This window comes from Nerophis lumbriciformis, linkage group LG11, assembly GCF_033978685.3.
Source record: "Nerophis lumbriciformis linkage group LG11, RoL_Nlum_v2.1, whole genome shotgun sequence".
NCBI lineage: Eukaryota > Metazoa > Chordata > Actinopteri > Syngnathiformes > Syngnathidae > Nerophis > Nerophis lumbriciformis.
The window spans coordinates 37356443-37369334 of NC_084558.2; the positions used below are offsets into that span (position 1 = coordinate 37356443).

Here is a 12892-nt window from a genome sequence, read left to right on the forward strand (position 1 = left end):
AGGCGTTGAGGGGATCTGGTTTGGTGGCTGCAGGATTAGGTCTCTGCTTTTTGCAGATGATGTGGTCCTGATGGCTTCATCTGGCCAGGATCTTCAGCTCTCACTGGATCGGTTCGCAGCTGAGTGTGAAGCGACTGGGATGAGAATCAGCACCTCCAAGTCCGAGTCCATGGTTCTCGCCCGGAAAAGGGTGGAGTGCCATCTCCGGGTTGGGGAGGTGATCTTGCCCCAAGTGGAGGAGTTCAAGTACCTCGGAGTCTTGTTCACGAGTGAGGGAAGAGTGAATCGTGAGATCGACAGGCGGATCGGTGCGGCGTCTTCAGTAATGCGGACGCTGTATCGGTCCGTCGTGGTGAAGAAGGAGCTGAGCCGGAAGGCAAAGCTCTCAATTTACCGGTCGATCTACGTTCCCATCCTCACCTATGGTCATGAGCTTTGGGTTATGACCGAAAGGACAAGATCACGGGTACAAGCGGCCGAAATGAGTTTCCTCCGCCGGGTGGCGGGGCTCTCCCTTAGAGATAGGGTGAGAAGCTCTGCCATCCGGGAGGAGCTCAAAGTAAAGCCGCTGCTCCTCCACATCGAGAGGAGCCAGATGAGGTGGTTCGGGCATCTGGTCAGGATGCCACCCGAACGCCTCCCTAGGGAGGTGTTTAGGGCACGTCCGACCGGTAGGAGGCCGCGAGGAAGACCCAGGACACGTTGGGAAGACTATGTCTCCCGGCTGGCCTGGGAACGCCTCGGGGTCCCACAGGAAGAGCTGGACGAAGTGGCTGGGGAGAGGGAAGTTTGGGCTTCCCTGCTTAGGCTGCTGCCCCCGCGACCCGACCTCGGATAAGCGGAAGAAGATGGATGGATGGATGGATGGCAATACGAAGCCTAAAATACCACAACAGAGTTGTGGTATTTCTGTTGAACAAGCAAGAATGGGAAATAATTTCACGTAAAAAGCTTTAAAAATGGGTCTCCTTAGTTCCCAAATGTTTACTGAGTGTTGTTAAAAGGAAAGGCCATGTAACACAGTGGTAAAAATGCCCCTGTGCCAACTTTTTTGCAATGTGTTGCTGCCATTAAATTCTAAGTTAATGATTATTTGCACCAAAAAAAATTACGTTTCTCAGTTTGAGCATTAAATATCTTGTCTTTGCAGTCTATTCAATTGAATATAAATTGAAAAGGATTTGTTAATCATTGTATTCTGATTTTATTTATGAATTACACATTGTGCCAACTTCACTGGTTTTGGGTTTTGTACGTGCGTCCTTTCATGACAGACATCACCATCAATTTTCATGATGAAATGTGAATCTGGTAGCAGGGGGTCATTTTTTCAAATTTTCAAGGGGGTGCTACTGATTCGAAATTATAATTAAAATGTTGTGTCAGGGCCCCCAAATATATTAAAAAATGTTGCCAGACCTGATGCGCCTGCAAAGATTGGTGAGTTTTTATGCATGTTAAGAGCCTCATAAATGCGATTAAAGTGTGGGGGTAATAATAAACAAAGCAATTTCAATAGAGCCTTCGCAGCTTTTTAGCTGCTCAGGCCCTAGTAATGAAAAGGTTGCAAATAAATACAATAAAGTAAATGTTATAGTGATTTATTGTAGTGTGATTAAAATGACAATAATATAAAACAAATAACAATAGTTTTCATTTCATTTGTGTATTTGATATTTTCTTATATTTAAAATGTAGTATTGTCGGAGAATTATCAGTGTATACAGTAAAACTTTCTGTACTGCCGGCTCTCGTTGCCTTTCTTCGGCTTTGTGAGGGGCAGCCCTCATTCAAATAACCTTATGGAGCCTGGCTTGAATGTGTCCAATTTTGCATAGGTGTGCAGCTGAGATAGGCTCCAGCACCCCCCGCGACCCCGTAAGGGGAAAGTGGTAGAAAATGGATGGATGGATGTGTAGCAAGTGATTGCGTTGTATCAAATCTGTCTAGCAAAAAGTGGCCACATACATGTGATGGTACAACGTTTTTTTCTTTTCAATCCTGATGATAATACTGTGTTTTCCTGTACTTTGTGTTTATGTTTTAACTGGTGGAAAAATAATTTTAGATTAAATACTTTTACTTAAGCAAAATTAAACAGCCAGACCAAATTTTTACAGCAAAATAAAAAACAATGTGTATAAAAAATATCAAAGATTTATGTGTATGCGTTTAAAAATATAGTAATGCCATTGTAGTTAATTTATCATTTTAACATTATGTTATATTTAAATAATTAATTGGTTGATTAAAAAAAATGTAAACATCACAGCTCATAGTTTTTTGCGTTCACTATTCAAAAATAGAGTATTGTAAGTTTTTTGCTGAGGATGTGATTATGCCCAGGCATCGCCCCATTGCACTTAATAAGCATCCCGTCAAATTGAATTATGCACACCGTGTACACTCTGAAGAAAAAGTGACATGTGACAAAAACAACATTATTTTATTTCCATTGTAGGTAATCATCAAATAATTGCACATACAAATAAAGCACGATCACCTTTGTATCCATCAATAATGTTATATAAATACGCCGGTCTGGCAATAATTAATCAATACAGACAAGAAAGTATATTAACAAAAAATAATACATAATCATAGGTCTACATAGTTTTGTCCTTAGTTTCTATGTGTGTTTACTCATATAGCAGGTTTATGTGTTCTGTAAATCGCGGACTCATCTTGGACCAAGTTTTAAGGAAGACTTGGGGGATGACAGGTTCTTTTTTCCATAGTGGTGCTTTGTCTTCAGGTTGGGTTTTGGGGCCTTTTTCAAATGAAAATGCAGCTGGAGAGAGAGAGAACAAAAGATAAGAAAAGATAACCAACACAACAAAATATTTATATTAATAAAAAAAAAAAGGAAGCGAGCCTTGTATGATATTTTTAAAGTGGTTCTGTGATAAGGAATCCACCTGTGTGGCCTCAGCTGGTCCCACGGTGACGGTGCTGGTAGAGGCAGTGTAACCGGGGGCCGAGGTTGTCACGGTGTACGTGCCCGGCAACAGGAGGCGGAAATAGTCGCCAGCCACTCCTAGAGAAACGTGAAAAAAGTATTGCAATGTGTTGCAGGGACAGTAACTTTTTCAAGGTGCATTTACAGTTTAAGCCACTAGAGGGCAATGTATTCCATCTGTGTTTGCATTCTAGCACATTTGCATGTTTTGTTGCTAAAGGTCACGTTTTGACCTGCATTGTATTGGTTTTAGCATCTCTAGGGCAGAAAATGTATCGGAAGTATTAAAGTGTCCTTTGCATCTTTCAGTATTTATTTACGCTATACCTATATTTACTTTTGTCATTTATTGGAGAATTACCTTCCAGTATTTTTGTATGTTTCATTTGAAAAATCATTTAAGCTGAGCAGTTATGTTTTCCATTTTGTAAACTTACTGTGCCCAAAACTAAGAAAAAAAAAAGATAAGCAAAAGATAATGTGTTTAAATTTGTAAAATTACGCATGTATAGTATAGTTGATCAAACCCCTTTAAAGGGTTAAAATAAAAGATATACAACACGTTTGGTATTTTTATTTAGTTAATTTAAATATTTAAGGAAAATAAAGTAAAACATGTTAATCCAAATGAATTACAATGAATAGTACAAATGAATACATATACAATTGGTTTTAGTATGTTCATTAAACAAAAATGCGCATGGTGACTCATACATTTTTCTTGTATGGGCAGAAAAAAATGTGGACACTTTAAAGGGGAGCTCAATGATTTTTGTCTTTTTTTACTTCAATCAATGTTTATTTATATAGCCCTAAATCACAAGTGTCTCAAAGGGCTGCACAAGCCACAACGACATCCTCAGTTCAGATTCTTAATAATGTTACAATGTTGGATACTCGTGTTAAACAATGCGAAAGCATCAAATCAGAATATTAATGCCTTTGTGCTTGAGCTTACATGCAATTTTGAACGCCTCTGATTGCTGTGTTTTGCAGTCTGGCTGCGTCGTGATGTCACAGCAACTGGATGTACTTATTTGGACATTAGTTAAAGCTATTAATCATAGGGGAGGAGCTCTGTGTGAGGCCCACTGAGTTTGAGGAAACACAAGAGAAGGTAGGATAAAGTATTATTTTGATCTAATCTTGGCATGCACATAGTAACATAAATGCTGGTATAAGCAGCTTAATTTATCGATCAGAGTTTACTTAATGTTGTGACCGGGTGAATCTAAATACTATTCATGAAGTATATTTTCACCCCTGCCTGGGAACACAATAGTACTGACATTTCTTTTCAAGATATAAGTATATTCAACAATGTACATTTTCAGAAGACAGATGATGAGAGGGGGGGCAGTGTGGTTTCATTTGCAATCTGGGAATGCCTCCACAAACAAACATCTTTCAGACAGACTCGAAAAACAGGTGATATAAATGTGACCGTGGAGCAGAATTTACGCAAAATTTCCACCAAAGCATATTCAATACACATTATTTAGATCAGTGTTTCTTAACCATAGGGCCGTGGCCCATTGATGCCTATCTCTTTCTGAGCTGTGGTCGGTATGGGCCGCAACTGTACTCATTTGTAATACACTTTTCCGCCACTTATGGCAATAATGACTATCCTGAACAAAAGTTAGGTGCTAAAGTCACAGACTAGTTTCTTAAGCGCAAAAATTATGACTAAAGTGGGGATGCTGTATTTTTATTTGTACTTGAATTATATTGACAGTTCAGTTAAGGAACACGTTTGTTATTAATTTAGTTGATTTATTTTAGCACAACATAATTGTATATAAATGTATTTTTCGTCAATTATTTACGAGTTTGGTCTTATGCATTATAGTTACTTATTTTTCTACCATATCATTTTTATTTATTTATTTACAGATAGACATCATTTTGTATTACATCATTGTTTCTTTTGTTAATATCAGAGTCCGTTCTGCAAAAAGGTAATCTAGAAGCGTTTATGGACAGGGACCCACAGTTAAAATATACATCATCATATAATATACAAAATACAGTACAATACAATTCCTTTCAAACTCTACCCACCAAATACCCATTTACAATTTCATACCAACCTACCAACAGGTTGACATTTATAAAAAAGGAATCTTTAAATCCACCAAATCAAATTGATTAAAAAGGTTGCATCTTGAAGATCTGCGATAATCTCATCACACATACAGAGGTCAAGACCAAAATTATGCGACTATTGTGAATTCCTCAGCCATAACGGGTGTGCTAAATATACTAAGCATAACGTCGCAATACATTTTGCTTAAAACGCTTTTTAAAAAAGTTTAAAGAATGTGATTCTTTTATAAAGCTATCAATCTCATTCCAGATCATCGGGCCTCTACAGGCTATACTAAAGCTTGTACACTTTAGATGACAATTTTCCCCTCTTAGTAAATGTTTACTTCTAGTCTTATGTCTATGAGAAGTAGTGGTCACTGGAATGAGCTGGCAGAGTCTAGAATTTAATCCGTATACTACGTCATACATAATACAAGCACCGTGGAATCTGTTGCACTCAGTAAACTTCCGAAGATTGTACCCATAAAAAAAAGGATTTGAGGGAGCATTAAAGTTTGCCCATGATATAACACGCATGACTCTCTTCTGAAGAATATCCAGTTTTTTAAGATAACTGGGATACGTGTTGCACCATACAACTTTGCCATAGTTTATATGTGACAAGGTTATAAATTGTAAGTTTTTAGATATAATTGTTTAATACAGAGTAATTCACTAATTGAGTGTTAATATTTGAGTGGGCCCCCCAACCCTCTGTAGAGAAAAAGTTGGGCCCCGAGGTCAAAAAGGTTAAGAAGCCCTGATCGAGACCCCAAGGAAGTGTTTTGAATGCAAATTACAATCACTATTTAGTTTAAGATGGCACTACTAGTTAAAAGCTACTCACCGCTGGTCACATCGTGGTTGACTCCTGACACTGAGATCTCGGCATTCTTTATAGGATTGTTGTTTTCATCATACACTATGCCTTTTAGCCCATGGTGCACCTGAAAAACAGGAATAATTGTGAATTCCTATGTCGCCCCCAAAGGGAGGGACACCAAACAAACTTAAATCACAATTTCACCCTATTTAGTTTGTGTCTATAATTAGAACAGTAAGGAGCACTTCTACCCTTTAATCACGGTTGCAATGCATGACTGTATTTATCTTTGTACTTTGCTAAACTGAACCAAGCACTTTTGTTTCTCCAAATCTTGCAACCGAGAGGCCAAATAGCCAAGAGCTGTTTTTAGATGTTGTGTTCATGCTCATTTTTCAGTGTCTCTGAAATATATTATGGAGGTGTGTGTGTTCCAACCTGTTCCACGTATGAAACCAGCGCCTCTCGGTTGCCCAGCCACTCTCTGGGCAACGTAGACTCGGCTGGGAACTTATCGCAGCTCAGCTCCAGCGTGATCTCAAAACAGTTGGTGTGTAAATAGTTGAAGTCTTGCATGCCTGCAACAAAGAAATGTGACCTATTTTTAAAACGCAAAAAAAACAAAAAAATGCCAAAAGAGCATCTGTTTCTTGGAAAACAACTACCATGCAATGCGTCCAAGTTCAAGGGTGACGTAAAGCTTGGACGTTAAAACAAATATTACATGTCCATATCAAATGTGACCTTGTGCAAGCTCGAAAGCTCGCGTGACTCAACCAAAAAAAAAAGCTTTGTTCTTTCTCTGCCGCACATTACATTATTAGGAAAGCTTTTTCTTGAGTGATAATAGAGATGAGCATTTTGTATAATTGCCTCTTGTCATGTCTGTGTTATCATGTTTTGTTTTAAGTCATGTTTTGTTTAGTTTCTGTCTTTTCACTCCCTTGTCTGGTCACCATAGCAACCATTAGTTTTCACCTGTCACGTCACGCACCTGTTTCACGTTTTGACTCACACACACCTGTCACCAATCATGTCACTGTTATTTAAGCATACCTTGTTCATCACTCGTCCTGCCTGCATTGTCGTCATGTCACTCCGGTTTATGTCTCGTTTTGACAAAGTAAGTTTCCATGTCCATGTCCTAGTTTTTGTTAATTAGCAGCTTCATATGTTTTAGGCACACTTGCCTTTTTTTGGTTGTATCTTTGTGTTTTGTGGTAGTGACTGTTTAATGTCAATAAATCCAAGCCTACCTTCACGCTGTCGTCCGGAGCCGTCTATTTTGCGTTGGAAGAACAACCCCGCAGCTAGCTGCGACCCCCACGTGACAGAATGCAGGCAGCATACGTTCTTCCGCAGACCGGCCACGAGGAGGTGATGGAGACGCACTGGCAAAAATGGAAGCCAGCCAGAAAGGCTTTTTCTCGCCAGCATAACGCGTTGTTCCCCCAAAATCTTCATCCGGACAACAAGATTCCACAACCAGCCCATTCTTCCTTCCCGCCGCAGGAGACCCGTGTCCCGCCCACTGGTGATGACGTCAGAAACCAAGATTTTTTTTTGGAGTCTATTTACACCCTCTGTCAGCCGCCCACTATGGACTTTGTTTCAAAGAAAAATCCTTTTGAGAAAATTGTCTCTAAATTTAGATTTTTTTCAGACCCAGTCTAAAGTGGGGGTAGGGAATAGACATTTTGGACAATTTAGTGGGGAGGAGTCTACCCCCCTACACCCACCCCTAAAGATGCCAGACCTCAGGGAGCGCGTCTGGTATCCGCTCCTTGAGGGGGGGGCTGGGACCGGGAGCTGTGCTGGTGGGGTGACTCAGATGCACCCAACCAGGCAGCAACCTCCAGCCCGTCCTCCACCACTAGTCCGTCGGCATGTAAAGCCGCAACCCCCAGCTAGACCGCCTCCGCCATGCTCATGGCTAACCTCAGCCCGGGTGGGCTTGCAGACGCCACCATCATCTCCGGTGGGCTTGCAGACGCCACCATCATCTCCGGTGGGCTTGCAGACGCCACCAGCATCTCCGGTGGGCCTGCAAACGCCACCAGCTCCAGTTCCTGCTCCTCGGCTAGCACCTGCTCCAGTTCCTGCTCCTCGGCTAGCACCTGCTCCAGTTTCTGCTCCTTGGCTAGCACCTGCTCCAGTTCCTGCTCCTCGGCTAGCACCTGCTCCAGTTCCTGCTCCTCGGCTAGCACCTGCTCCAGTTCCTGCTCCTCGGCTAGCACCTGCTCCAGTTCCTGCTCCTCGGCTAGCACCTGCTCCAGTTCCTGCTCCTCGGCTAGCACCTGCTCCAGTTCCTGCTCCTCGGCTAGCACCTGCTCCAGTTCCTGCTCCTCGGCTAGCACCTGCTCCAGTTCCTGCTCCTTGGCTAGCACTTGCTCCAGTTCCTGCTCCACGGCTAGCGCCAAGGCTAGCACCAGAGCCACGGCTAGCACCTGTCGCTGCTCCAAGGCTAGCACCTGTCGCAGCTCCACGGCTAGCACCTGTCGCAGCTCCACGGCTAACACCTGTCGCCGCACCAAGGCTAGCACCAGCTCCATGTCAAGTCCAAGACCCTCCACGCCAAGTCCAAGACCAAGACCCTCCACGCCAAGTCCAAGACCAAGACCCTCCACGCCAAGTCCAAGACCCTCCACGCCAAGTCCAAGACCCTCCACGCCAAGTCCAAGACCCTCCACGCCAAGTCCAAGACCCTCCACGCCAAGTCCAAGACCCGCCACGCCAAGACCAAGACCCGCCACGCCAAGACCAAGACCAAGACCCGCCATGCCAAGACCAAGACCCGCCATGCCAAGACCAAGACCCGCCATGCCAAGACCAAGACCAAGACCCGCCATGCCAAGACCAAGACCCGCCATGCCAAGACCTAGACCAAGACCAAGACCCGCCATGCCAAGACCTAGACCAAGACCAAGACCCGCCATGCCAAGACCAAGACCCGCCATGCCAAGACCAAGACCCGCCATGCCAAGACCAAGACCCGCCATGCCAAGACCGAGACCCACGCCAAGACCAAGACCTATACCAAGACCCACGCCGAGCTTCGCCGCCTGACGCGCCACGCCGAGCTTCGCCGCCTGACGCGCCACGCCGAGCTTCGCCGCCTGACTCACCACGCCAAGCCACGCCTGCCACGATGACGACGCGCCTGCCTCCTCGTCGGCCACGGATATGGCCGCTACCTGGTCGCCCGCCACGCCAAGTGCGCCCACCTCCCAGTCGGCCACGAATGTGGCCATTCCCTGGGCGCCCGCCTCGCCTGCTGCAGCGGCGTTCCACTCGCCGCCGCCACCTAACTGCCCCGGTGGATACGGGGACACGTGGTCTGGCGACCCACCGCCATGTCCCCCTCCCGCCCTCCCATGACTTTTGTTAAGTTTTTTTTCTTGGACATCTGGTATCTGTCCTTAAGGGAGGGGCTCTGTCATGTCTGTATTATCATGTTTTGTTTTAAGTCATGTTTTGTTTAGTTTCTGTCTTTTCACTCCCTTGTCTGGTCACCATAGCAACCATTAGTTTTCACCTGTCACGTCACGCACCTGTTTCACGTTTTGACTCACACACACCTGTCACCAATCATGTCACTGTTATTTAAGCATACCTTGTTCATCACTCGTCCTGCCTGCATTGTCGTCATGTCACTCCGGTTTATGTCTCGTTTTGACAAAGTAAGTTTCCATGTCCATGTCTTAGTTTTTGTTAATTAGCAGCTTCATATGTTTTAGGCACACTTGCCTTTTTTTGGTTGTATCTTTGTGTTTTGTGGTAGTGACTGTTTAATGTCAATAAATCCAAGCCTACCTTCACGCTGTCGTCCGAAGCCGTCTATTTTGCGTTGGAAGAACAACCCCGCAGCTAGCTGCGACCCCCACGTGACACCTCTAAAATTAAACATACACGATTAAATATTACCTAATTGAATATTATTATGTTTTGTAATTCCTTTTAGAGTGTTTTTAAACTTTTTTTCTAACAAGTAGCATTATAAGATGGTAAGTAACAAATCCAGGATTTCGTTTTTTTTTTGTGTGATTGTCACGGCCTAAAATGCCCGAGTTCGCGGCAGCTTTTTCAGAAAGTTACAGCAAAAGTTGCAATTTTTCAAAAGTATTGAATGGTTGTGATTTTATGAATTTTTTACCAATGTTTTGAAGTCTTCCTTGTAACCGTAACATCAAAAAGCACAGAATATCAACGAAAATTGGAAAACAAATACTGTATCGATTTTTTACCCGTTTTATACAGCACTGACTTAAAAGTGGATATTAGAGCTCATTGGCGGACGACTGTACTGTTATAGGTAATCCTAACTAATAATAGTAATAATCAATTGTAGTTATTGAAAGAAAAAATACCATTTTTGTTTGTAAATCAGACGAGAGATTATCATCACTTGTCAACATCTGTGTCATGTAAATGCTGCCTCTTTGCTCGGTCAACAGAATCCGTTCTTAATTGTCTGACCCTGGAAAACAAAAAGGTTAAATAAATATCTAAATACCATCAATCCCAAATTATAAGCTGCTACTTTTTTCTTACACTTTGAACCCTGAAGCTTTTAAGACGGTGCGGCTAATTTGTGGATTTTTCTCCGATAACAGCAAAAATTAAAAAAACAAGCAAGTTAATTTAGAAAGTGTTTTGTTGTTTTTGCTACGCCGCCATTTTATGGACACGTTTGCTCAATGCAGGTGTCCTTCCATTTAGGAGTAGTGCTTTTGTTTTGTGTGTTTTTTCAACGGGAGTGCCGCTCGACTTTTAGCCGTGCATAGCGTTTCGGCTCGTATGGATTCTTCATTCATCACTCCAAGCAACATTTGTAAGTTTTACAATATAACTAAAACAGTCAATACTTACTAAACCATCTCGTGTGTGTCTGTAGGAGTATTTTCATGCATATTTGTATGTGCTATCAAAATGTAATGACGCTAGCATCGTTAGCATGAGCGAATATGCTAACACAATTACGAATGTCTGTGTTAGTATTAAGTTAAAACGACATTCTTTTTGTATTAGTTCAGTTTCACAAATTTCTCAGTAAACTCGCCAAGATGTCACTTTGGAGTTATTGAGTCTGTTTAACTCAGGCCTGGGCAATTATTTAGACTCGTGGGGGGGGGGATTTAGAGAAAAAAATGTGTCTGGGGGCCCTTATATCTATTTTTAGGAACCCGAATACAAAACCTCATGATATGACAGACCGCCTTAAAAACGGAATGGAATTTTAAATGTTTTTACTGAATGATGCACCCAGAATGTACATGAAAATAAAGAATGTGTGATTTACAATATTAACTATGAATGATAAAACACTGAATATTGACAACATATGAACGTCACACCCGCTCTCGATCGACATATTTTACAATCAAGCGAAACGCAACCAAAATGCAACAAACACAGCGAAATATGAACGCGAAGGGTAAAAAATAAACCCACCTACAATCTGATATATCTGATACATCACTAAGCTTTAGAACTTTGTTGTAAAAATCTCCTTCCTTGTCTGTCCCTGACACCCGCTCAAACGCTCCCCAGCCACACTGCTTGAGCTGCTGTGACATAGATTACCATAGTAACTAGTATATCATGCAAAAGCGCAGATTCCAACCATTGAAATACTTTGTATAGTTCAAGACTTACAGTAATTTTAAAACATCACTGCACATCATAATGGCAGCTACAGTTTCGATCTTAAAGATCTAAAAAAAATTATTTGGGAATGTCAGGCGGGCCGGTTTGAAAAGCTTAACGGGCCGCATGCGGCCCCCGGGCCTTATTTTGCCAAGGTCTGGTTTAGCTGATTGGAGCGCTAGCTTCCGCAGCTAGTGGGTCCATGACAATGACTTCTGTTTTGTTTAATCAGCCGTTTTACTGCAGTGTTACAGACACCGTTTGGAAACAATTAAGGTATGTAAATAAGCATTTCCAAAATCTTTTGTATGCGGTCTATAGTGGAAAAATACATTTTTTTCTCAAATTTAGTGGGTGTGGCTTAAATGCTGGTGCGTTCTCTGGTCTAGAAACTACATTACATGTAAACTAAGATTTGAGGACACTGGTGTTTTGCTAAATGTTTATGTACTACATTACCCAGAAGGCTTAGCTCTGTAGACAGGAAGCGGAAGTAGGTCTGAGCTACGCGGAATGACGACAATTGTGCTTTTTGTGCAATAATTTTTTGATATATTGTTACACATTTCTGTTTCTGCTTCATTTGCAAAAGATACAAACATGAACAGTTGACATGTACATTTGAGCGCGCTCAGACACAAATTCAATTGACGACATTGACTGACTCACCAGTGCTTCTGCTGGTTGCAGCCACGTATTGCATTCAAACTTTGCCATAATTTTTTCAAGGTGCCATTAATCAACGGTAAATTCCACTCACCTGTTGAATTAAAAATTTCAATACATTTTTCCCACAGACCCATGTCCAGACCACAAAATCTTGTACATGTGATTGTGAAAACAAGCGCAACGTCTGTTAGAAAAAGCTCCCCAAAGATGCTTACAATAGCTTACATGACTGGACCACAAAAAGCCACTTTCCAAACAAGGACGCACAGCTGCAACAAGCAGTCATAAAACACACACATAAAATTCTTGTGGTGCTTGTGGGCATTTTTGTGCGAAAATGTGTCACTGTAAAATGCAGCAAAGACTATGAAAAAGTCCTCCAAGACTACTAAACCTCAGACATTGACTATTTTGGGCAGTAGTGGTGTTTTTAAATGAAAATCAAATTGATAGTTAGGATACATACCAGACTACAAACTACAGTTCATGCTGTCTGATGTTTTTTTTAATCATAGTTTCTCTTCCAAATGCCAATGGTATAAATCACGTATGCAACTAAAAAAATAATGAGACTTACTAAAGAATTGCCTAAAAACTGCCTGAAGCTAAGAATACAGCAACAGGTATTGCTGGTATTATTTTTTCTGATCACGTCATAGTTAATTGGCCCCTTGTTGCTAGGCAGACTTCAACTGTAACTAGTG

General features: G+C 42.0%; 2 protein-coding genes across 5 annotated transcripts in view; one reads left to right on the top strand and one right to left on the bottom strand.

The window, feature by feature from the left end:
- Positions 1 to 12892, top strand: part of LOC133610434 (integrin beta-3-like) — a 99512-nt gene that overhangs the window by 20480 nt on the left and 66140 nt on the right. For all 4 annotated transcript variants that reach the window (XM_061966694.2, XM_061966697.2, XM_061966695.2 and 1 more), the window contains one exon: positions 3956 to 4076. The gene's annotated coding sequence lies outside the window, so the exon portion shown is untranslated. The remainder of the gene's footprint in view (positions 1 to 3955; positions 4077 to 12892) is intronic.
- Positions 2428 to 12892, bottom strand: part of cpn1 (carboxypeptidase N, polypeptide 1) — a 28768-nt gene continuing 18303 nt past the window's right edge. The window contains exons 6-9 of the mRNA XM_061966699.2: positions 6312 to 6451; positions 5898 to 5997; positions 2919 to 3037; positions 2428 to 2791 (exon numbers count right to left, since the gene is read on the bottom strand). Of these exons, the coding sequence (XP_061822683.1) occupies positions 2681 to 2791; positions 2919 to 3037; positions 5898 to 5997; positions 6312 to 6451 (470 nt within the window). The 3' untranslated portion in view covers positions 2428 to 2680. The remainder of the gene's footprint in view (positions 2792 to 2918; positions 3038 to 5897; positions 5998 to 6311; positions 6452 to 12892) is intronic.